Below are 22,367 nucleotides of genomic sequence, written 5' to 3' on the forward strand. Positions count from 1 at the left end.
GCAGAGTCATCTGGTTTTGCTTTAACTTCCACCCAAGGAATAACTCCGTTACCACATAAAAGCACTAAATCCCGTCATTCCGTAGTTCCCGTAACCACTACGGCCTTTTTTATTATGCTGTTCAATTTTCCACTTGGGACTGCGCTGCATTTGAGTCATCCCACAGGCTCCTATCCTAAGGGTCCTTGGAGCACCGTATTTAGCAATGCTCCTACTCACGTTACCGCAACTGTGACCACCCCTGCTGCGCATCTGCCCCTAAAACGGCCCCGGCCAGCCGCTGCCGAGCAGGGCAGCTGCCATCAAGCCAAAGTCAGCAACTTTGGCCACCAGATCACTGCCACACCAGAGCTGCCGGGGTGGTTAACAACAGGGCTGCGGTCTGATCAGACAGACACTGCACAGGGAAACCTACGATTCAGCATTACAGCACTTCTTCTTTGCCACACATTTATCAGTGCAAACAAGAGGGCGTCAGGGCTTATAAGCTGAAAAACAAGAGTTAAAAATCACATATATCAACTATGAAAACTGTTTTTCTTAAAAATATTTGTTTGCACTTGTTTCAGTGAAAAATCTTTTTATTTTTTTTAATAAACAAACAGATGCTAAGATGTTTGGAGGATTAGTTAGTCCTTTGATGCAAGGTACCTCTGTGTTTTCTTCTTGAGGCTCACATCTAACACTAGCCATTAGTGATTTAAAGCCATGCTGTGCACGTTGCTGGATCTCTGTATCAAAGCACAGCAGCTTAGAGAGCAATGGCAGGTAAGTCACTGTTACTGGGAAATTGTTCAGTAACCTACAGGAATGGCCAACTCCATTGCCACCACTTTTGCAGGGAAGCAGAATATTTCTGCTGCTGATGTTGCATCTTACACCATCTTCAACCAACAGTGCTGCTCCTGAAACCACTCTAAAAATGGGGAAACCCAAGCAGCACTCACCGTTCAGCAAGGATTTCTAGCGGGGGTTTTCCTTGAGCCCAGCTCCTCACCATCCATGCCGTGTCAAAAGCAGCGAGGAAGCCTCTTGCACAGCCAGTGCCCATGGGCCAGAAGGGCTGTAAAAAGTATTTACATTTTAATTACTTGTTATAACAACAAGTAATTTCTTCAGGATTTATTAGAACAGTGATTTAAAATGTGAATTTGGAGTCGATGGTTTCATAGTGTCTTAGAAAAGTAGTCCAGAAAAAGTCAAAATACAACAATGCCAACTCTTCTAATGTTTTAGAGGCTGTTCTCCTCCAGGTCTTAGGTAATGAGAAAAACTGTGCTTTCACCTTTATTTTATTTTATTTTTTATTTTTTTAAATCTTCTACATGAAAAGAATTTTCTAGGACTCAAAAGGTAAAGGCTGAAAAAAATTACTCAATATTCAGGAATTAGTCAAGTTTAAAAAAAATGTTTGGGGGGGATGCCTTTCTTCTCATCTCTTAATTTTGATTTGAACTGATCTTTTCAAAAGTTTCAGGTTGTCAACATAAGTTAAAAAAAAAAAAAAAAAAAAAAAAAAAAAAAACAGGTGTAACACATACTTTCCACAAAGAGAACATATTAAAGCAAAGAGACTAGGGTAAAAACTTGGACCAAGTTTTTCTCTCTGACTGAAGTCAGGAGAGTTATGCCAGGCACCCAGGCTGAGGACACACAGCTCAGTTTTCAGACAGAAATATAACCTGCATTGAGCAAAACAGAATCTCAACCAGCAACTGCCAGCCAGCATTTGTTACTAACATGAAACTAGGGTATAAAAAGATAGAAAAGAAAAAATATCTACCCTAATGAAGGCACCGTTGTTTCAGGATATGTAATAGAAGACAAAGTTTGGTTTTGGAGCATAGATAGAATGGCTGGATTGAAAAAAAAAAAAAAAAAAAATCAGACTGTTTGGAAGACTTTCCCAGATATACCTCAAGCAAACTATCTCCAACAAGCGCCACCAGGAGCTGGTGTCTGTGCCTCTCTCTCACTAGTGCAGCATTTTCAGATGCATACATGGAAGTAAAATCAAACATTGCTACATCTGGTTGCCCGTAGTGATTAATTGCAAAATCCAAGGAAGGCAGCTGGTAATTCGTTGCAAAGTCAGCAGCTTCTCTGGCGTAGGACAGCAGATTGCACTGGTTCACGTTTTCCCCACAGAGGAGCAACTCGGTATCAACACAGTCCTGCAAGGGGAGGAAGGTGCAGGGTGAGACAGGCCTGTCTCTGGACCAGAGCGCGGCAGCAGCGGAGCGGCTGCGTGGCAAACACGCATCCCACGGCACGAAGAACCAAGGGAGACGTGCCACCTCCTCAGGAAAGCTGTCAGCAGGTGAACGTAGCTTATGTGCTGCCCCAAACTGGAACAGCCTACCCTGACATTACACTAACAGCTTTACTTGCAACAGAAGATAACACCTTGGCTACGTGTTATTTCCGTGTCTTGACTTCCGTCCCATCAAGAGATACTATCATTTTTTGTTTATTACCGCTACAGCACACCCTGCTTCTGAAACGTGGGCACGCGCCAACGACAAAACACGCTGGTCTCAGCCTGAGGATGTGACTTAACCTCAGCAACAAAACATACAAACGTGGATCGCGGAAGCTCTTCTGCCACGTTACTTTGGATTGCCTTTTTTTAGCCAGCAGGGTGAAGGGCCTTTCCTCTGCGGGTCACCCAACTTAAACCCCAGGATTATTAATACGGCAGTTTCTATTTACAGCTTAATCATGGATGATCGCGGGGATGATGCCACGAGAACCGCTATTAGCCCAGTTGCCTTTAGCCAGATCATCTCCCGCGCCGAGACCCAAGCGGGTCGGGGGAGCGGCCCCGGCCGGCGAGGGTCTGCGCCCACCGCGGCTCTGCCCCGGGGCGCCCCTCGAGACGGCCCCACACCGGGGCAGCGCCCACGGCGAGCAGCTTCCCGACAGCTCGCCACACGCGCTTCCTTCGGGAAGTTGTACTCAGCTATTCTGGCGCTTTTGAGAAAAAAAACTGACCTCCTCTGGGTCTCCAGGAAGAGGAATTTAAACAGTGCCAGAACACTTTCTAGAAACAAAAAACAAAACTGACATCTTAAAGAGAGGGGGAAAAAAAAAAAAAAAAAAAAAAAAAGGATGCCTTTCAAAGTGCCTCAGAAATTCCCAAGGATTTTAAAAAGTTAGGCCATCATGTTTACACCCTCCTTCTATCATGTTTCACCTACGCCGGAGAACTCAGAATTTCAGCACAGGGTAGATTTTAACACTTCCTTATTTGTCTGATAAAACTGGACCTAGATGGGCTAAATCAACCTTTAAATAAACGAAGTTTTTATTTGTTGGTGTGATGACAACACTACACAATTTCAAAGCAAGCCAAGATCCTTTTTCAGCCAGTTTCAGAACTGACAAATTTAGGAAGTATCATTTTCAGTTCCCTTCAGGAACTCTGTGCTGACTGGAGGTGTTGGGATGGACTCAGAGTAACATCTAAGTGACCTGAGCTTTAATGAAGTGACCTAGAAAGTCTATAAACACCTTCTGTAACACAGAACTACATGTATGCAGATGTTCACACTTACTGTCGGCCCAGTAAATAAAGTAAGTCTTTGCCCAGGATTTTTACCTACATTAATAATCACTCCTTTGTCCAAAAGACTCTGCTTTTTTGCTGTCATCACAAAATAATGAGTGCTATCTTTGTAGTAAACAATATTCTCCAGGTCAATTCCTGAAAAGAAGATAATATATTTGTCATGAAGCACAGAGCATTCAGTGTCATTTACTAATAATATCTGATTGATCCCCACAAGTGTTTTTCCTTCTTGCATTATATGAGATACATTCACTTTCCCTAGCTGAGATAAGGTTTGTGGACAAAATGCTGTCAGACAAAAAAAACAAAACAGGAGACTGGCCCTACCCAACAAAAGTTGTCTCTGAATAATTTATTTAGTATCCCACTAAGGAATAGTCAATTAACTACAGCCGTAACAATCTTCCTAAAAGTAGAAAAGGGGAGCTAGTGAAAAAAATTGTTTTTCAGGTTGATAAAGCTCTAGCCTAACCAGGAATTCTGGTATTGACTGTAATAAAATATCTGCTGTAAACAAAAAAATTGAATTGCTTATACTGACAGTGGATGCAACTGTTCTGAAAACTCTTTTCATACAGATTTAATTCACAGTTTATATCTTAATACCTATGTCAAATTCAAGCCCATTTCTTTTCAGTTTTATCAGACTCGCTCATCAAAAAAACAAGAATAAACTCCTAGAAGGACACAGCATTTTTGTATGGTTTAAGCCATCCAATATATGAACAGATACAAGCAAAACAAACCACATTGCAAGGGAAATCCCTGGGTTCTGAAAATGTTCTTCTAAAGATGTTGTATATGTCAGGCATTTTTGCATTTGAAAAAAACTTAAATATTAAAGCAAGCTATGATGTGGTGATGTCCAGTCTAAATAACCTTCCATTGTACCACAGACATCTCCCTCTGCAAGATCCTGAAATCAGCAGCATTTCATCACTTGTTTTTCTTAAATACAATTTAAGTTGAGGTTAATAGGAATTGGGGGGTAGATAGGGAGTTGGTCTGTCTGATTTGGTCATAGAAAGAGTGAAGATCCACTCACCTGTTTCCTCTTTAAGGTCCTGGAAGAACTTCTGATTGAAGATGAAAGCGACGCCACTGATTTCTTCTACCTTAGCTTCTGCAGTTGTATTTCTGTTTATAAAATTGGCAGTGATAGCTATAGCCAGCTTTCCACGAAACTCCTTCCTTCTAAAACCTGATAAGCAAAGAAAAGAAATAATTAAAAACACATGAAACTTTTCATGCCCAGCTCTAAGGAAGAGTCCGCTCAAGGCAACGCGGCCTCCTCCCCAAGTCCAGCTCTGCCCTTCGCCAGCGCACCGTCGCAGATCTCTCCTTCCCTCTTTGGCTGCCCCAAATGCAAAGAGGCTTCGTGCTCTCGCTGCCAGCTGCGACGGGGAGCTGCAGGGGAACCACCTGAACGCGAGCAGAAGTTAAACACAAATCGTGTCTGAAGGAAAGAGATGAGAAATAGTGCAGATGAACTCTAATGGAGATGAAATCTAATCATTTTTAACACACCACCTAGCAAACAGGGAATTTTTGGTACATGGGTGATAAAAGGTTTCTGAAAAAACATGCAAGAGATCAACAGCCAAAAGCAGCAGAGAAAAATCTGAAAAATAAAATCTTGCACAACAGCGCTAGGTGCACACACTACCAACGAATGATGTTCTCCAAAGACTTTGAGGCTCTGAAAAATGTTCTGTGGGTGAACTGTTACACTCCCAATGTGTGACTGACACAGGTCAGCATGCTAAATTACTTGCTCTCTCACACCATCCTAGCTTCCCCCTCCAACACAAACAAAACAGAATGCTAAACCATAGTCCAGTGATCACATGTTTTAATCTTTCCCATGTCTGTATTCTCCTTACACCTGAGCAAAGCAGGACAGAGGGTCCTTCGAGATTTTTTAACCAGCTGCAGATGACTTTTCAGAGAATACATGGATTTCTAAGAAATTCATCAACTATGATTTTTTCTCCGTTTCTTGAAACATTCTAGCTAGTGAGGCGAGTTTCAGCCTCATTATTTCATTGGGATAAATTTAACAAGAAAATACCAGCTTCTGTATGTAAACAGTCCTCAGTCCACCAAATATTCTCTTAGACCCTGGCATTATGATAATCATCTCAGAAGAGTCTGCAGCCAAGGCATGACTAATTTTGTTTTAACTGAAGCCTGGCTACTTAAGTAAGGAACATTTTCTAATGTAAGCATTGTAAGGAATTAATACTAAGTATATTGTGTTCGGCAGACAGAAGAATAAGCAGACACAAACGATGAAGCTAATAAAAAGGGAAATGGGGTATTTAGTGAAGAAAATAACATGGATATAATTAAAGCTACAAGGGGAACATATAACTAAGCAGCAGGTTTGATCCTGGGACACAGGCACCTAGTCAGCGCCGTGCTCACCGAGAGGCTTGGGCCACCAGACTTCTCCGCAACGGCTCCCGCCAACAAAGCAGGTTTTTTTTTCCCTTATTATCTTTTGGATTTGTTACCAGAGTAACTGCTTCTGAAATTAATCACCACCGTTCAAGAGCGACGCCTCCGACGCCTTCGTTAGCTCCCTGGCAGTCAACGTTTGGTGCTTAGCTCAGACATACAGCCCAAACTCGTGGCACAGCAGCAGAGAACACGCAGTTCCTGGCATGCCTCTTGCCAGCCCCCTTCAAGCTAAATCCTCATGTTACTGCTTAACCTTGAAGCAACTGTAATGGTACCATGACCCACTCTGGAGGGCAGTGTAGATGGATACAGTGCAGAGAATCAGTAATGACATTAAGTGTCTTCATTTTGAGCTACAACTTAACAGAAGAAGACATCACATAAGAAATGTTTTTCACCCAGACTTCTGTGGACTGAAAGGTAGCTTTTTGCTTTTTTTGTTCTCTCTTGGCTTTCAGGCCTTCCAAAAGGCCCCCAAAAAACACTTTTAAGGCTACAAGGCCACATTCACCTACCTTCTAGTGTGTTCCTGCGGCCATCTGCACCGATAATGACATCAAATTCGAACTCCGACAGAGGGTGATCCACTGGGAGAAATTCAGCCCTCCAACCTATCTCTAAAAACACAGACAGCAGCATTTATTTATTCTTCAGGAATACAATGAAGTCGTGCATTCAGACTTTGAAGAAAGGCATTAGTGTAAACAGTCAATTTTTCATTCAGCTGAGTTGAATTCTGCCTCAGATTGATGGAGGTAAATTCTGCTGGAGTCAAAGCTACATGCAGACCACATTAGCAAGGCGTTAAGCTTATAAGCTGGCAACAAAAAAGGGAAGCCTTCATTTGGATCACCTAATGCACTACACTTCCTCTAAGGCCTGTATCACAGGAATATACTTAAGCACTTCACTCTTACAGAAATAGCCCCAGAATGACCTTAACGGGACAGTGCACACGTTTGCAGCAAGGAAATGTTGGGTTTTATAAGAGGAAAAATAGCATTCCATCGTCAATACTTCTAAAGCCTGTCTTCTACACAAAAGTTAAAGAAGTGTACCCATAAAGGTAAATTTAGTTTTTGCATTAACACAAAATAGATAATCTGAAAGTGTTTGTATTGCCCATATTTATAAACTATATTTGTGCTTTAACTACTTATGATAATATACTTATTTTACTGTTACTACATGAACACTTAACAAGAAATAACATACTATTTTAATTAAAGTAAAAATTTCAAATATTCTCTTACTACTATTCCCCAAATATTAATCCTGAAAAAACAGAAATGAAATCTTCATCTATTTTATATAAGAATCTTGCGTAAGAGGGTTGATAAGACTCCATGTGCCAGTGGGAGTTTTATTAAGTATAAAAGCAAAATGAGACACAGAACACTTAAAATCCATCCTCAATATTTATATTATCATTAAAAAATTGTTTTCGTAAGAAGATACCAAGAAGCCACACCAGACTCCCTGACTCCCTACAGAGCCTCAAACACATGCCAGAAGACATAGCGCAAGGTATTTTTTTGTTTTGTTTTGTTTTTTTTAAGTATTATCAGTGTACTGTCACAACGATAGTTATCATGCCTTTGACATAGCAAACTTTGCTTAATAAGTACCAAGGGCTCCCAAACTTCTAAATGTAATTCAGCGACATTGAATGACTTCATATAAGGTCTGACATAAAAGGAAGTTACTGTGTACGGAGAGGCATTTAAAACAGATTTTTTGTTTGTTTTTTCTTAAGCTCTTTTTCACATTATGATACACATACTTTGGTTTTCTTGATCCTCAGGAGGTTCCACAACTTTCACAAATTCTAGATTCACATGGATTTCAACTCCTAGCATAAGTGCAACTTTGAAGAGGATAAGTTGAAGCTGTCGAATACCTGTGGATGGTAACAAACAAAGACATATTTAATACCTAAGCAAGTACAGGTGTTACCCACTGATATCCATTATTAACAAAACCAGGTAGTGTGACGAATTAAAACGTAGCAACCAGCCCAGGATGTTATTCTCTTCCGTCTCATTTTCCTTTTGCTGCACGTAATCTCATAGGTGTTAAAACCTATTCCAGTGGTTTTTTGAAGCTTTCCTTTTTAACGATATTTAAACAATCAGCTCGCCCATCACATTGGCCATTTGGAGAGAGAAAATTCTTCTCAGTGTAAGAAAATTATTTCCTTGCATATTGTCACACTTTTACGTATTTCCTCATTAAAGGGCTGCATCTACCTTTACTGTGCTAGAATGAATACTAAGATTCTTCATAAAATTGCAGTGAAAATCTATTTTTAACAAGGTTGGATTAAACAAAAAGTTGAAAAAGAGTGTTTCTAAACACCTCTTGCTGCTCTGTATATGATTATGTCATTTGTGCAATTGCTATTTTGCTTAAATGAGGGAGACCACCCTATTTGTATTTTGAGCAAGGTAAATGAGTTCTCTGGCAAATCAAGGAAGTCTCCATTAACCTTCCGACCTCTCTGCTCCTCTCGACTGAGCAGCACCCACGGCACCCCCATACTTACTGATGTGATCAATAGATCCCGCACAGAATTTCCCATAAAATTTCTTTGCTCCCAGTCCCCGGAGGTCGTGGATTGTAAAGGGCCAGAGATGCAACACGTTGTTTCGTGAGAAGGTGTCCCGCTTCTCCACCACCACAACTTTGGCTCCCAGCAGGGCAAGCTCTATGGCAGTCCGCAAACCGCACGGGCCACCACCGATAATTAAACACTATCAGAGAAAAGAGAGATTTTTACATAGAGTTTGGAATGGATTTCCACTTAATTCTTTCAGTATGACTTGATACACTGCTGGACTTACGGTACTGAGAGCATATTCAGGTAAATTACTACAAATCAATAAACAAATCCATAAACATTCAAATTTTCTCTGCTGCATGGTGTTCAGTCATTTTATAACAGAGGATAACCTATGTTTCACGCAGGCATAAAAGTAGCTGCTAAAAAGATGTAACAGGAAAAACAGCAAAAAGTCAAACACTTTTATAGCATCTCTGCCTGGATGCTTCCAATTCGATTACATTTTGCTTTCCAAAACTATGTGCAGAAAATAGTTACAGCATACATAACAGGGAAGGGAAAGGAAATAACTGATCTTGGTGTAGGCTTTTTTTGGGGGGTGGGGGGTAAGAGGAAATCAGTGCACATTTGATAGGCTTGTTAGACGAATCTACGATAAGCTTTTACTCTTATATTACTAGCTATTCTCTCCTTCATCTCATGAATATAGTAGCCTAAGTTCATTCACTGGTATGAAGCTGTAAGTTTCCACCAGCTAGAAAGCAAAGGATTGCCAGAAAACAAAAATAACAAAAACCACCACCAAACCCACACGTATCTAGTGCTTAGGTTTTCCTGACTGATTAGTAGAAACCAGTTAGAGCCACCGGCTCCTACAGCTCAGCCGCCCACCCTGCGCCCCCGACACGCTCCTCTGCTCCCCTCGCACGCAGCCGGACAGCGATGACGGCTTCAGGGCAAGCACCGCCTGCAGCCAGGGCTCGCGGGATGCAAGCCTGCTTCCCATCGCACTTCTCTTCCGCAAAGTTGGGCCACTGGTTTATTTTGGTTTGTTCATTTATTTTCAACTTCAACATCTTACGGAAAAATTAACTGGCACTGACTTCTGTCCAACCCAACCATAAGAGTGTGAATTGTTCAAATAAAGCAGTGAAATTTTCACTGAAAGAAAAGTTCCTGTGAGGTGCTGCTGCTTTTAAGTGTTTTGGTAACTAAAGATACTAAATAATTCAAAGCTAGATTGCCACTTTAGCCATGTCCTCCTCTTTCTTCCACCCAGAACAACTTACTTGATTCATAATTTCAGAAGAACGCTCTTCACTGCATGCTAAATATCAGAAAAATACCAGAAGATGTGATTATATACAGGAAGCAAATGGAGTGCAGACGCTGTCCTGACTGAGGAGCAGGATTATTGGCAGGGCCTGGGTCAGCTCCTTTCTGCACATACTTGTTATGATTTATATGGGAACTCCACGTTCGGACAAGGACGGGGCTGCTTCACGGCTACCCAGAAACGTTTTACAAGTAAAGGCCATACATGGCTTCATAACGGGTTGGTTATTATTATTTTTTTTTTTTGGCTAACAAACTGTATTATATATAAATAAATGCAACATTAAGAAAAAGCAGTCTTTGGAGATACAGTCATAAGGGATCTTGCCAAGTAATAAAACCCACGCAGAAGACACTGACAGTTCCTCCTGGTGCTCTGCAACACAGCATGTTAACATTTTAAGGAGGATTCAGCCCTCTCCACCCTCCTATCACCATTGACAAAATAGCTTTCCAATTGCCTAGAGACACAGTGAAAAATGGCTGTATATTTGCTATCATCCATGGTTACCTTCCATAAACATATTTATCTATGTCTGGGAACCATTTGTTCTTTGATTTATTAAAGACATTTCCCACTGATGCAGAGCTTACTTTTGGCACGTCGTCATCCCCTTTCTGAAACTTCTGGGGTCAAAACTGGCACAAAACCGTTGCAAAAGTAATTCCCACTGTGTTTAGGTTTAGGTTCCTACCTTAAGCAAGGAAGGAGACGGCACCCCGTCCTCTCTCTGCCCTCCCTCCCCAGCTCTCCGCTTGCAAACAAAACTGTAACACACACGAACTGTCTCACTGCCATTCCAGCAAGAGCCTTGAACAACTTTCTATTTCACCTCCTGTTACCGCAGGCTTTTGGGTTCCCCGGGGGCCGCATTTGCAATTAACTTCTTGCAACTTAACCCAGAGCAGCCTTCTGCAGGCGGCAGACACCGCACAAGCGAGCGTGGAAGGATCGGTCCCCCGAGGCTAGCAAACGGGTCTGGGCAAATCCCAGCGGCTCCTGGCGCCCTGTCGCCATTCACGGCTCAGCTGCCTCAACGGTGCCAAATCCTCACCCAAAAAGGTAAACGCTAACTGGGCTGAGCAGCGCGCCCTCCACGAGCTAATCCAAGTGACAGCTGCAGAAGTGGGCCGACGCGGAGCTCCCGCACCCTCCCCGTCCCAGCGGGAGTCGAAGGGGGAAGCCGCGTGCAGGTGAGAGGCGCCTTGTCCAGGAACAAGGGCACGGCCAGACTTTGGTCACCTGCCTGGAGAAACACCACGGTGGCATCAGGCGCTACCTACGGTGTTTTACACCGAGCGCGTACTGTGCCAGTGCGAGGTAACAACGCAGGCAAGAGATGTTCTCCTTAGTAAGGACTTCACAACAGAAAGGTCTGAGCTTCTGTCTGCAAACCAGTGTGAATACTTCTGGCCAAGAGAGACGTCTCTGTGCATTTAATCGGCTGCCCCAAGGTTAGGGCCTCCAGTAAGACAAGACAGGAGCAAACAGCGGTGTAGCAAGAACAAGGAGGGATAAAACATGGTTATCCAGTTGTGTAGCTGATTAACACACATGATTTAAAAATGCCTAGTTTGCTCCTTTATCCATTATAAAAATAATTTACCTTTGCACATATATTGTGTTTCTCATCCAAAGATCTCATCCAAGCTAAAAACACTGAACAGTTGTGCTCTAGCAGATGACACACGCACCCGGGGGCACGGAGCCAGGACCTGGACCCCATGCGCCCCGACCCTCACCGCAGCCTCGTGCCGCCACCCCGAGGTCAGTAGCCCAGAGGAAGAGCCGGGCGCCACGGGCATCCCAAGGCACCGGCTCCGATGCCAGGGACTCACCTTTGCTCCAAAATGCTTCACTATGTTGCAGGCAGCATCACCCGAACTCCCTACACCTTCCTGTAAATCCTCTCCTGCCAATGAATGTTACTAGTTACTAATACCACAGATGCAACAAGGAAAATGTGACACTTATAAATTATTATATAAATACATATGCTGGTTTGAGTTAAGCTTTAAACTTTTACCAGTGCATTTTTAGACTACTGGTTGTAAAAATGGCACTGAACAGATCTAATGCAAACTTACAGGCCAGTAGTAGTGGCCGGTAAACAACTTCGGGATTTTTTTTCAATTTAAAATTATAAGTTCTAACTAAACCATGTAAATGTTTATTTTTCAAAACAGAACAGTAATAGTAAGCACATGCATATTTTATAAATCTTGACTATTTAAGCTGCTGAGTAAGCACTGTTTCCATAGTCCTGTTACACAGTACTATATTTTTCTCTAAAGTGTAATACCTGTTTCTGTATAAATCTTGTCATATACCATACACAGCCACATACTGTTCATTGCATTATTTATCTTTAAATGGAAATGGAGTGGTAATTTCATGGATTTTTTTCTCAACTATAATTGAAACATATCAGAAAAGTTTCACATATAATATAAACATACTGAGTATTTGGTAAGTCTCATTAGTTTGATGAGACTTCAAAGGAGGCCAATCTGACCGTAAGAGAGGGTGCTTTCTCTCCAGGAATTTGTTTCAGAAGTATCTCAGAAACCTCCAGTGCGTGTTCCTTCCCTGTAGAGCACCACGTTGCGCTCAGCTAAATGACGGTACAGGTCGCTCTCCAGAAGCGGAAGCATTTTTGTGCCTGCCACAGGTTTCCACGCAAGCTCCTGCACCAGCAGCTCAGCAGGAGGGAGAGGAGGGAGGACAGGAGCAGGGACGCGGTGTGGGGCCAGCGCCGCTGACAGGGCAGGGGCACTCACAGCCCAGAGCAGCCCCGCAGCGACATCCCGCTCCGGGAAAGCCGCACGCCGTGCGTGTCTGCGGAGCACCTTCATTCGCTTTCGCCTAGCGCAGACAGAGCTGCAAAGCTCAACCACTGAAGTCATTCAGCTTCCTTTACCTTACATGCAACATGTGTCCAAACCAACAGCTGGCACTCAGAGCCTACAGGAATGTGTTTTTCCACCAGAAACAGGTGCAAAGGGGTGTCCCCAGCCCGCCTGTGCTGCGTAGGTTGCTCCCAACAGGTTCTGCCAACACCAGGGCAGTGCTGCCTTCCCATGGCAAAGCCACCTCCTCCTCCGTTCGCCCAGGGCTCGGGTACCCTCCTTCATGCAAACACAGGATTTGGGGCTTGCCATGGCCATGGCACAACACCAAAGGCAGCAGAGACCCACCAAGGATTAACGTGGCCAGCTTCATGGGATTACATCCTCCATGGATCTGGGCAAGTGCTTATTCGCGACAGAGCTACATGTGATGCAATGTGAGATAGCCATGAAATGTGATGAAACAACGCGTTTTGTGGATTAGTAGCGACTGTTTCCCTGGAAAGGCTCCAAAGAGAAACAGCTGCATAAGCATCCAAAGCAGACAGCTCACAGAAGCTGCTTTTCACTTCATCCTCTTCACTAGCAATGAAAACGCTTCTGGCAGAAGCACGGCTGCTCAGCAGGACATTCATGGCTTACCGACTTACAGCTTATCTGACATTTGTAATCTCAGATTTTATCGCAGCGCTTCACTGACAGTCAGCGGCTACAGACGTGCAGCCAGACGTACCCTGGATCCTCCGACAGCCGCTACAGTTTTTAACACTTCAAACATTACAGCTCAAGTTAAATCGCTTAAAACCAAAATCATATATGACACTTTCTCTCTCGAGAGAAAACGTTATTAAAACGGGCAGGCTGGGGGGCAGGCGCACGGCTCGCCGCGCGCCCCATGGCCGGCCCCGGGAACGGCCGCCGAGCGCGACCCTCGAGCAGCGGCAGAAACCGCAGACGGGCCGCGCAGACGGGGAGCGTGTCCGCTGGCCTGCGCGCACGCACGTGTTTACGTACAGAAACACAGACGCGCACACACACATAAGGGGGGACAGGGCCATGCTAAAACAAGAATTAATTTCTTCGCTTTTAGGAACAGGCCAGATACTGAAACATATCCCATAGACTTCCGAGATTTACAAATCTATACTATATGCAAATACAAGAAAAAAAATCATTTTTCCATCAAAGGAAATTAAAAAAAAAAAGTAGAAGTTGCTAATTCATCTGATCCTACAAAAATTAAGTAAATTTTAAAAATATATTTCCTCTATTATAATATGTTTTACAAACTTGTAACATTAGCAAGGTTAAGTGTTTCGTTTGACAAAAATAATATTCAATTAAATGTACGTTAATGGAAGACTCAGCTTCTCCATTGAGTTATGCAAACACTTCACAGTCCCCAAATCTACTTAACATTACCTTAAAAGGTTATTAAAGCTGGCTGGCCCTTGCTGACCGGACGTTTTTGGAAAAGCGACCACCGCACAGGCAGTAACACCACCTGGGCAGCCTGAGCGCAGAGGGGGGTGGCGAGGTGAAAACAAGAACATCGCTGTTTTTCTTCTCAAAAGACTGCATGGGGGTTCGGGGCCACCAAAGCTCGGCTCCAGCCACCCTGCAGCTGCACCCGCAGCGGCTGCGCTCACGGCTGGACGCGGTGCCGGGCCCCGGGACCGCAGGAACTGTCAGCACCAACTTCCTTTTTCATTTGGACAAAAAGCCAAAGTGAAACATTTGTACATTTATTGCATTCATCTGGCTCTTCACTGGGCTTTTTTCCCCCCTCTCTCTTTTTTCAGAAGATAAGTTTCTGCACAGAGAAACACCACTTGCTTCCATTTTCCCTGGAAGAATTCAGACACATTTGTCCATCAGCCTATCTGTGTCTCAAATATTTTGACTAATATTAGATTTGTGCAATAAAACCCCTTCTCATAGTTTGAAATGAAAGCAATGGTATGAAAGACATCTAAAACTTATAGGCTGCTATGCAACACGCACACACAGAAGGCTGCACACATTCAGTTTAATAGAGCCAAGTTCCTTCGTTAATGCACCAAAGCTGTCAAAAAATTACTTGGAGCCTTTCTGAAGAGCTCTCTTAGGAGGCCTTGGTCATCTTCAGTATGCTGAGTCAATCCCAGGGCTTTTATACCAATTTGCAAGAATAAGTAAAAGAAACGGCAGACACAGTATCAAAAAAGTATCGCTGGAAACTTTCAGTTCCTCTTCACCATGCTTAGAACGATCTGAAGGAAACCTGCACATCATCTGATGAGGAACACTCTGCTGTTTCTAAGGAACAGACCATGTATCAGAGACACTCACACGAGAGTGCTTGGATGCCATCCTGAAGAAGTTAGCCAAGAAAACAAACAAACAAACGCACGCCCGAGGGCAACCACGGCTGGAAGGGGAGAGCAGCGCTGCCCGGCAGGGCAGAGCTCCCGGCGCTCCCAGGAGGGACCCTGCCGCGCCGGCTCCCACCGAGCCGCCCTCGCCCGCTGCAGAGGACTGGCCCGGAGGAAGGGATTTCTCAATCTTTATGGCATCCAAAGCATGCAGACAAGTTGGACACCAACCATGGCTTAACTACAGGCAGAAGTTGGCAGCACGTTTGAAAAAAAAAAAAATAATAATAATAATACTGTTGTTACAGCCTGGTCTGTCTACAAAGGAGAGATATTATACAGAACCTACAATTTTTAACTAAACAACAATTGCAAAACTTCATAATCTGCATCTCAGAAACCGTTTTTTTAAAGTGAACTTTGAGTGAAGTAATTCTGACATCATTTCACAGGATATTTTAAAATATATCTTTATACTAGGCAAATTATTAACCAACAGTAAATTCCGATTTGATTTTTAAAAGTCAGTATTGGGTAAGTGAGCTCATACAGAACTAGCTGTCATGTCTGAGTCAGAATCCTTTATTTCTTTATTTCCTCCCCCCCCACCTTTTTTTTTTTTTTTAGGTCTGAGTCATCTAATTCCATCATTTCTAACTTTCCTAAGGAGAACGACTATACAGTAGTGTATGGCAACTATAGTTGGGCCCCAAATTTAATGCTATATAAAGGCAATTCTGGGTTTCTAGAGTCTATTTTCTTCCAGATCAACCTTGACATATTTTTTTTTTTAAGTGCAGTCTCCAAAGACATTGCATTTGCCAGTGCCAGCGTTAACTGCCACTTAATTAGTAAAGTCAAATATTGCTTTACAGAGCCAAAATCTGTCATTTTTTGGCCTACTATACCGATCACTTGCATACATTAGTTTACTATGTATAGTCAACGATTCTCTTTCTTACGTTTCAATCTATATGTTGAAAACACTCAGAACTGAGTGGCCAACATCTCCGAGGGCTGCTGAATCCCACAGCACCAACAAGCCGGATGAATTAGAGCAGCCTGGACAGCCAGACCGAGAAGAGGCGTCCTCGGCGCGACGGGCCGGGGGCGTTTCCGACAGCGGGGGAAGGAAACGGCACCCTCGGGCCACCCGGCAAGGCAGCCCGGGGGCAGCGTACCGCACCGCCAAAGCCGGGCGTCAGAGCCTCCGGGCACCGACGCCAAGCCTTTCTTGGCTTGAAACAGAGGAGGCGCGTAGCCGTCCTTACGGCTGAGGGACGGACGCTCCCAAAACGAGAAGGGCACGTGCCGATCCACGTAACTTGCTAGCCCGGCGGTGCGTGGCGCTGGGCGGGAAGCGCGCGGCCGCCCCTTGCAGCGCGCTCCGGTCTCGGCTGCGATCTACCCCGCGGCGGCCGCTTCTTCCGCACCGCGCTAATCCAGCAGCGACGCCGCAGGGCGCAGGCAGCAAGGGCACGTGGGCAGTCACAAAATGCACGTACCTACTGCTGCACAAGTCCTCTTGAAAGCGCTCTTACAGACCTCTGCCCACTCCTGCTGCCCTGGGCTTGCTCTAGATTACCCGCGTCTTGCCTTCGACACGGGCTCCGACCCAGACAACGCACTTCAGCTGGGGTTTCGCCTGCGCCCACTACCCATGCCGGTGCCTGGGGCCCAGCATGTCTAGAAAATGATGACCTGGCCTAAAGAGGGAATGAAGCACCAACCTTCATTCCCTCTTTAGATGGGTCATCATTTTCTAGTAGTTTTTATAAGTTTTGTGCTCTTGATCTCAGGCTTTTTCTTCAACTTTTCATAATCTTTTTAAATTCTAATCCTACCTTTCAAAGCAACTACAGCCCGGTTTTGTTGCATCTGTACTCCCTCAATCCAGCACTCGAATTTTAGTAAGTGTCAAGCAGCACTGGCCTGCAACAGCAGTCACCAAAATCCCACGTCGTACGTTCCTCTGGTTTGGCAGCAAGCTATTGCTAGCACCATTGGAGGCAGCACGGTTCCCTAGCTCACTATGTCAACACCCCTTCATAATTTAATCTAGACCATATTTCACAAGTTTGCTCATTAAATCAAGGGCTCTGTGACAGTCAAGTGGGAAAAGTAACTTCTGTTCCCCTCCGAGGTGCAAGGCCAACTTCGTGCAGGAGGAAGCAGTGCGTGGCTGCAGGGCTCACAGTCAGTCCCAGATGCCACCATCACCCACTTCATCCCTCCCAGCTCATCTCCTAGGAGCCTAACACAACAGGTCCACAGCTCCTGTGTGTCTCTAGTTTAAAATTTCTGTGAAGTGCTGCTCCTCTGCAAGCTGAAGGAACTGAATGCTTGTCCTTCCCTCCACCACCACCCAGCCTCATCTGGGTGCCCAAGGGGCTCTCACAGCTCAGAAAGATTCAGAGCAAAATGCAGGCACCTGCCAAAGGAACAGCATGAAGTTGTGGAGGTATTCTAGGCACATAAATATATGGTGGTACTGCAAGGTTTGTTCTGAAATACAGCTTAAACCCACCCAAACAGTCCAGACACGAGTCAAAGGTTCAAAGATTCAGAAAACTGTAATGGTGTCAGGCTGTGGCATAAATTCTGATTATTTGTCAATAAACACCTTGCAACAGATAGATGGGTTTAAAGGCAATTATCTTAGAGAGCTGGAATGGTAAGCATAGGTTAGGTTACTTCGGCCAGAAGTTTTAGGTAAATGCAGATCTGTAGGAATTTCTGAAATTTTCTCTGTAACTGATACACAAAATAATTCCTTAAAACACTGTAGCAGAGAAAATACAGCACAATTAACCCAATTTTAAAGACATTAAAGGGAAATACGTACTTTTTGCCTTGATCACAGAACCCATTTGGCAAACCTTTGTTCTCACCCTAACTCTATCGCTATAAGGCTTTTAGAAGGAAAACACAAACAGAAATTCTGCTGTTTGCTTAAGACAAGATATTTCTGCGGAAATATCTTCTATGTGCACTTCTTACACATCTTCCTTAAAACTGGGGCATTTTACAGTCTGTCGAAAGTATATCAGAACCGAAGTTATCTGCACAGAGGAGAGTCTTCTCTGACAAGAACAGCGGTTTCCCAGAACAGAAAACAACGGCGGAAAGAGACCGGTGAGCACCAAGAACGAATGCAGCGCCGTTCCCCCAAACTCCGCTCCTCCGGCCAGGCGTGGGAACCTTGGAAAGGACCCGCGCTGCGAGAGACAGGAAATCGCCTCACTGTCTGCAAGCTGGGTTTTAGCAGCCGCACGCTTAACTGCTTCTTGGTACCCAGAGTTACGCGTTTCCTCGCCTATCGGTAGGCGAACACGACCGGGGCCAGGCTGGAGCGCCGCAGCACCGCGCGCCCGCGCAGGGCTCTCGCGCCCTCGCCCCCCACCCGCGCTGCTGCGGGCAGCGGGCCCTGGCCCGGCCGTTCGCTCCCCTCCAATTAAGCCACCCACGGTGACAACGTCAGCGACAAATGCGCGACAGCGGCTGGGTGCCATCCTCCAGCCCCGTGGGAATCCTTATAAAAACATCCAGGAAAGCGGGTCAGGGCGGGACAGCTCCCTTCTGCCGCGACTGGCAAAGCCGTTAGGCGAGGGACACGCGGGAACAGCCGGCTCTGCCAAAGTACGGACGCAAAGCTACTGTTACCCTGCGAGCCAAAATGCCGAAATTCCCAAATGCCTGAAAAAGACTTATTTAGACTGTCTGATTATGTTATTTTGGCTGGGGTTTGTTGCTTCTCCTGACTGATAAAGCTGAAAAATCGTGTGTTTGTGGAAATGTCTGCAGCATAACAAAAATAAAGTGATTTCACTACCAAATCGCATGCCAAACATTTGCCGTTGCTGATGTAATTTGGCCCAATCTGACAGTTTAGAGCACCACTCAGGGAGTCAAATACTTTGTCTCCTTTGCAAAAAGCCCCGTCTGCTGTGTGTCCTGTCATCGCCCTGATTTGTCCTCCACCCTCTCCCTAAAAATCTTGGAGGAAGAAACAAATCTGTGTCCAGTGTTCCGCTCCTGCTTCACTGCATGTTTATAGGTCATTTTTTGCTTTCCCTCCCTCTCACTTCAAGTAAATCCTCCTTACAGTTCAAAGACATTACTCATTTTAAATAACTCCATAGAAGTTATTAAAATTTTTTAAATTAAATTTACCATGTAGATCCAATGCAAGTGCCCTGCCCTAAAAGAAAAAAACAAAGAAATATAGATAATGAAGTAAATAGCTTCTCTTTCAAGTACACCACACACAGTCCCGCTAACAGTCAGTAGAGTATGCAGCATTTCATAGCCCCAGCTGCTCAATAGGTTCTGGATTCTTCTGCCTAAACACTAACTGTTTATAATCTGGCAAAAACTTAACAAAATAAAAATAACTACTTTGGAGAAAGGCACCTTGATGCCTTTTTGTGATAAATCACAGCCTTTCTTTCACCAAACTTCCTACAAATGTGATACTCAACTTCTAGTCTCAAGTTTTGCGACCTTCAGATTAATGCAAACCACAGATTAGATTTCAGCCTGACCATGAACAAAGCTCTTAATGCAAACTTTGTCTGGAGTGCTGCAGTTAAAAAAAAAAAAAGAGGAAAAAAGTAGTCAAAAAATCATCTGCACCCTCTGAGCCAACAGTAGATTTCCTCAATTTGCAGCGTTTTTGAAGTGCTGCATGTGAAACATGCAAAACAGTACCTGAAAGCCTGCTACTTCCCTATTCCGCATATTGCACAGCAAGCTTAAAGAACTGGAACTAACGAATACTTGCCTAAAAACAAAACAAAGGGGTAGATGCTGGTTATGTACTGGGGATTTATAAACAAGTGCTCACATGAGGTGTGACTCACATCAGTGAGCTGTTCTCACCTCACCTGGTTGTGCTAAAAGAGGTAGCAATGCTGGTTGTGCTAAAAGAGGTAGCAACACTATTTAATCCATTCAAGTTAAGTTTGGCACGCTCATTACAAAGTCTGCTTACCAGGTCCAGAAATCTCCCCATTTCAAAAATTGCTTTGGAGAGATAGCTATGGCTAGCGAAAGGCACGTGCCACCTGGACGGTAGCTCTTCATAGCGTAAACAGTTCCCGTTTCCCTTATAACAGGAATGGTTTCAAGTTGGAGCATGCTTGGCGCTCCCTTTTTTCCATCTTGTAACTCATTCTCCTCATAAAACATTCGTCGTGAGGGACAGGGTCAACCGCGAAGCCCGAGAGCACGAGCTCCCTGGGGTTTGCACCACACAGCACAGAGCACAGGGAGAAACCTGGCCAAAAATCTGCGCGCCCTCCGAGGGAGCTACAAGCGCCAGCGCTCCGGGAGGAAACGCAGCCACAACACCAGCAGGTCGCCACATGCTGGATGCTCCTGCTTAATTAAGAGACAAGTATTCGTTTAGCACTTGAGAGGAAGGAGAGGAGAGAACGTGGGGAAGCCAACACACCTCGCTGACGGCAGGTTGGGCGTTTGCAAAGGCGCGGATGGGGGGAAGCCTTCCGCGAGCCTCAGAAACTCGTCTCACGTAATTATTTGAGTCACTCTCTTGCAGTAAGTTTCCCAATAGGAATTTTTAGGGAGGAAGGGCAGGAATCAAATCCATCATAAGACAAGCCTGGAAAAACCAAGTCCAGGACCGAGAAAAACTACAGGGCCCAACAGGGACCAACTCCTGCTTTCCAGGAATCTGTTTCATAAATACACGTGTGTGTGTGTACGGGTATATATAATAAAATACTCACTTATATCTGCATGTACACATACACTAATCAAGACTTCTAATCTCAACTTTATTTACTTGTTTTAAGCTGATACCGCCCAGGCTCAGGCCAGCCTCCAAACCAGCAGCTCCAACCACAGGGTCCCTGCGCCCAAGGGCAGTGCCCAACGTCAGGGCCAAACCCAGAGGCATATACAGCAATCTGCCACCACCCCCACTCAGCGGGGCTAAAAATACGGGCAATACAGTCATCAGAAGCTGGGTACATCCAGAGGAAAAAAAAGCTCAAACACTATTGAGAGTATAATAATTACGCATTAGTGCCTTAAATGAGTTTCCTTATTATCCTTGACTGTCAGCATGTTTTGAAAATAAAGCAGCATACACATTTGAGAAATAAAACATTTGCATGCCTTAGGTCCGCGAGACCCAGCCCCTTCCCTTGAGCAGGGGCCGGGGGTGCTCTCCGGCACGGCCGTCTCTGCTGCCTCCAAGCACGGACCTGCAGTCGCCAGAGCGCCCGAGCTCCACACGCGCGGCCCGAGCCGGGCTCTGCCCCCGGTACAGGCGCGCACGCATCGAGCGGCAGCGGGGCCCCGCTCGCACGCGCGCGTACGCGTCTGCGCCGTCTACACAGGTGAACTGCCAGCAAGTCAAGCGCCCGAAGTAACCTGAAGAGGCTACTCTCTACCGAGACGTTCAACCTACATGTTTAGTAGCCCACGTGTCTTTAAAAAGCTACTGAACATGCTCTGCCATGAGCTCGACGAGTTCCTCTTTATTACTGTATTCTGATGTTTTGTGTGTTCAGAAATTCAGAGAAACATTCAAACCGCTCGTGTATCAAACGACAGATGTCAAATCTTTAATCTTCCCCGACTGCCAGGCTACCTTCCATTTCGTGAGCAAGTAAATGATCGTTACAGTCTCTGAGCGCACTACTCACTGACTAGTAAAAGATGAAGATGAGTGAGAAGCTTTGCCGTGAATTTGTGCCCTCTTCCCAGGGCTATTCGGAAAAAGCATGAAATGACTTCTACAGTTTTGGCTACTTAAACTAGACTTCTGTTTTTCTGTAATGCAGGTAAATTGAGCAAACAGCAGCTTCAGAAATAGCAATTTAGAATAGCACTCATTCTAATTTTACAGGTCTGTGACAGAAGGCAGGATGTATTTGATATCGATTTAACATACAGATGAACTCCTCCAGTTTCAACCAAACCATTCTGCCCTAAATTCTGTGCATGTCCTTCTGCAGAGTTTTATTTTTATTCTGGTTTCTCCTATAAAAAAAGGGGGGGAGGAAACAATGTCCATTTACTCAGTAAGGCAGCTCTGATACAGCAGTGGGTTTGAACTTCTTAAAAATTGTTGAAGTGTTTGTATTCCTCCAGCTTAAAATTTTATCATTGCCAAAACTCCAAAAGCTGTATTTGGCAATGCTCTTCAGAGCAGTAAGTGCACAAGATTATTGTTGCTCGGTTGGGGTGGGATGTTCTGTCT

At 44.6% G+C, this 22,367-nt stretch overlaps 1 protein-coding gene across 12 annotated transcripts in view; it reads right to left on the reverse strand.

The window, feature by feature from the left end:
• Positions 1–22,367, reverse strand: part of MICAL2 (microtubule associated monooxygenase, calponin and LIM domain containing 2) — a 71,874-nt gene that overhangs the window by 25,815 nt on the left and 23,692 nt on the right. For 11 of the 12 annotated variants that reach the window (XR_009958604.1, XR_009958606.1, XR_009958603.1 and 8 more), the window contains 7 exons: positions 8,580–8,787; positions 7,818–7,934; positions 6,550–6,651; positions 4,617–4,772; positions 3,606–3,706; positions 1,917–2,174; positions 948–1,063 (listed from right to left, as the gene is read on the reverse strand). Coding sequence is in view for 2 of the 12 variants with exons in the window: in XM_062577572.1 (XP_062433556.1) it covers positions 948–1,063; positions 1,917–2,174; positions 3,606–3,706; positions 4,617–4,772; positions 6,550–6,651; positions 7,818–7,934; positions 8,580–8,787 (1,058 nt within the window). In the remaining 10 variants the exon portion in view is untranslated. Of the gene's footprint in view, positions 1–947; positions 1,064–1,916; positions 2,175–3,605; positions 3,707–4,616; positions 4,773–6,549; positions 6,652–7,817; positions 7,935–8,579; positions 8,788–22,367 lie in introns of those variants that run through there. The other variant, XM_062577573.1, reaches the window with a different exon arrangement.

Source organism: Rhea pennata, chromosome 5 (assembly GCF_028389875.1).
Source record: "Rhea pennata isolate bPtePen1 chromosome 5, bPtePen1.pri, whole genome shotgun sequence".
NCBI classification, from domain to species: domain Eukaryota; kingdom Metazoa; phylum Chordata; class Aves; order Rheiformes; family Rheidae; genus Rhea; species Rhea pennata.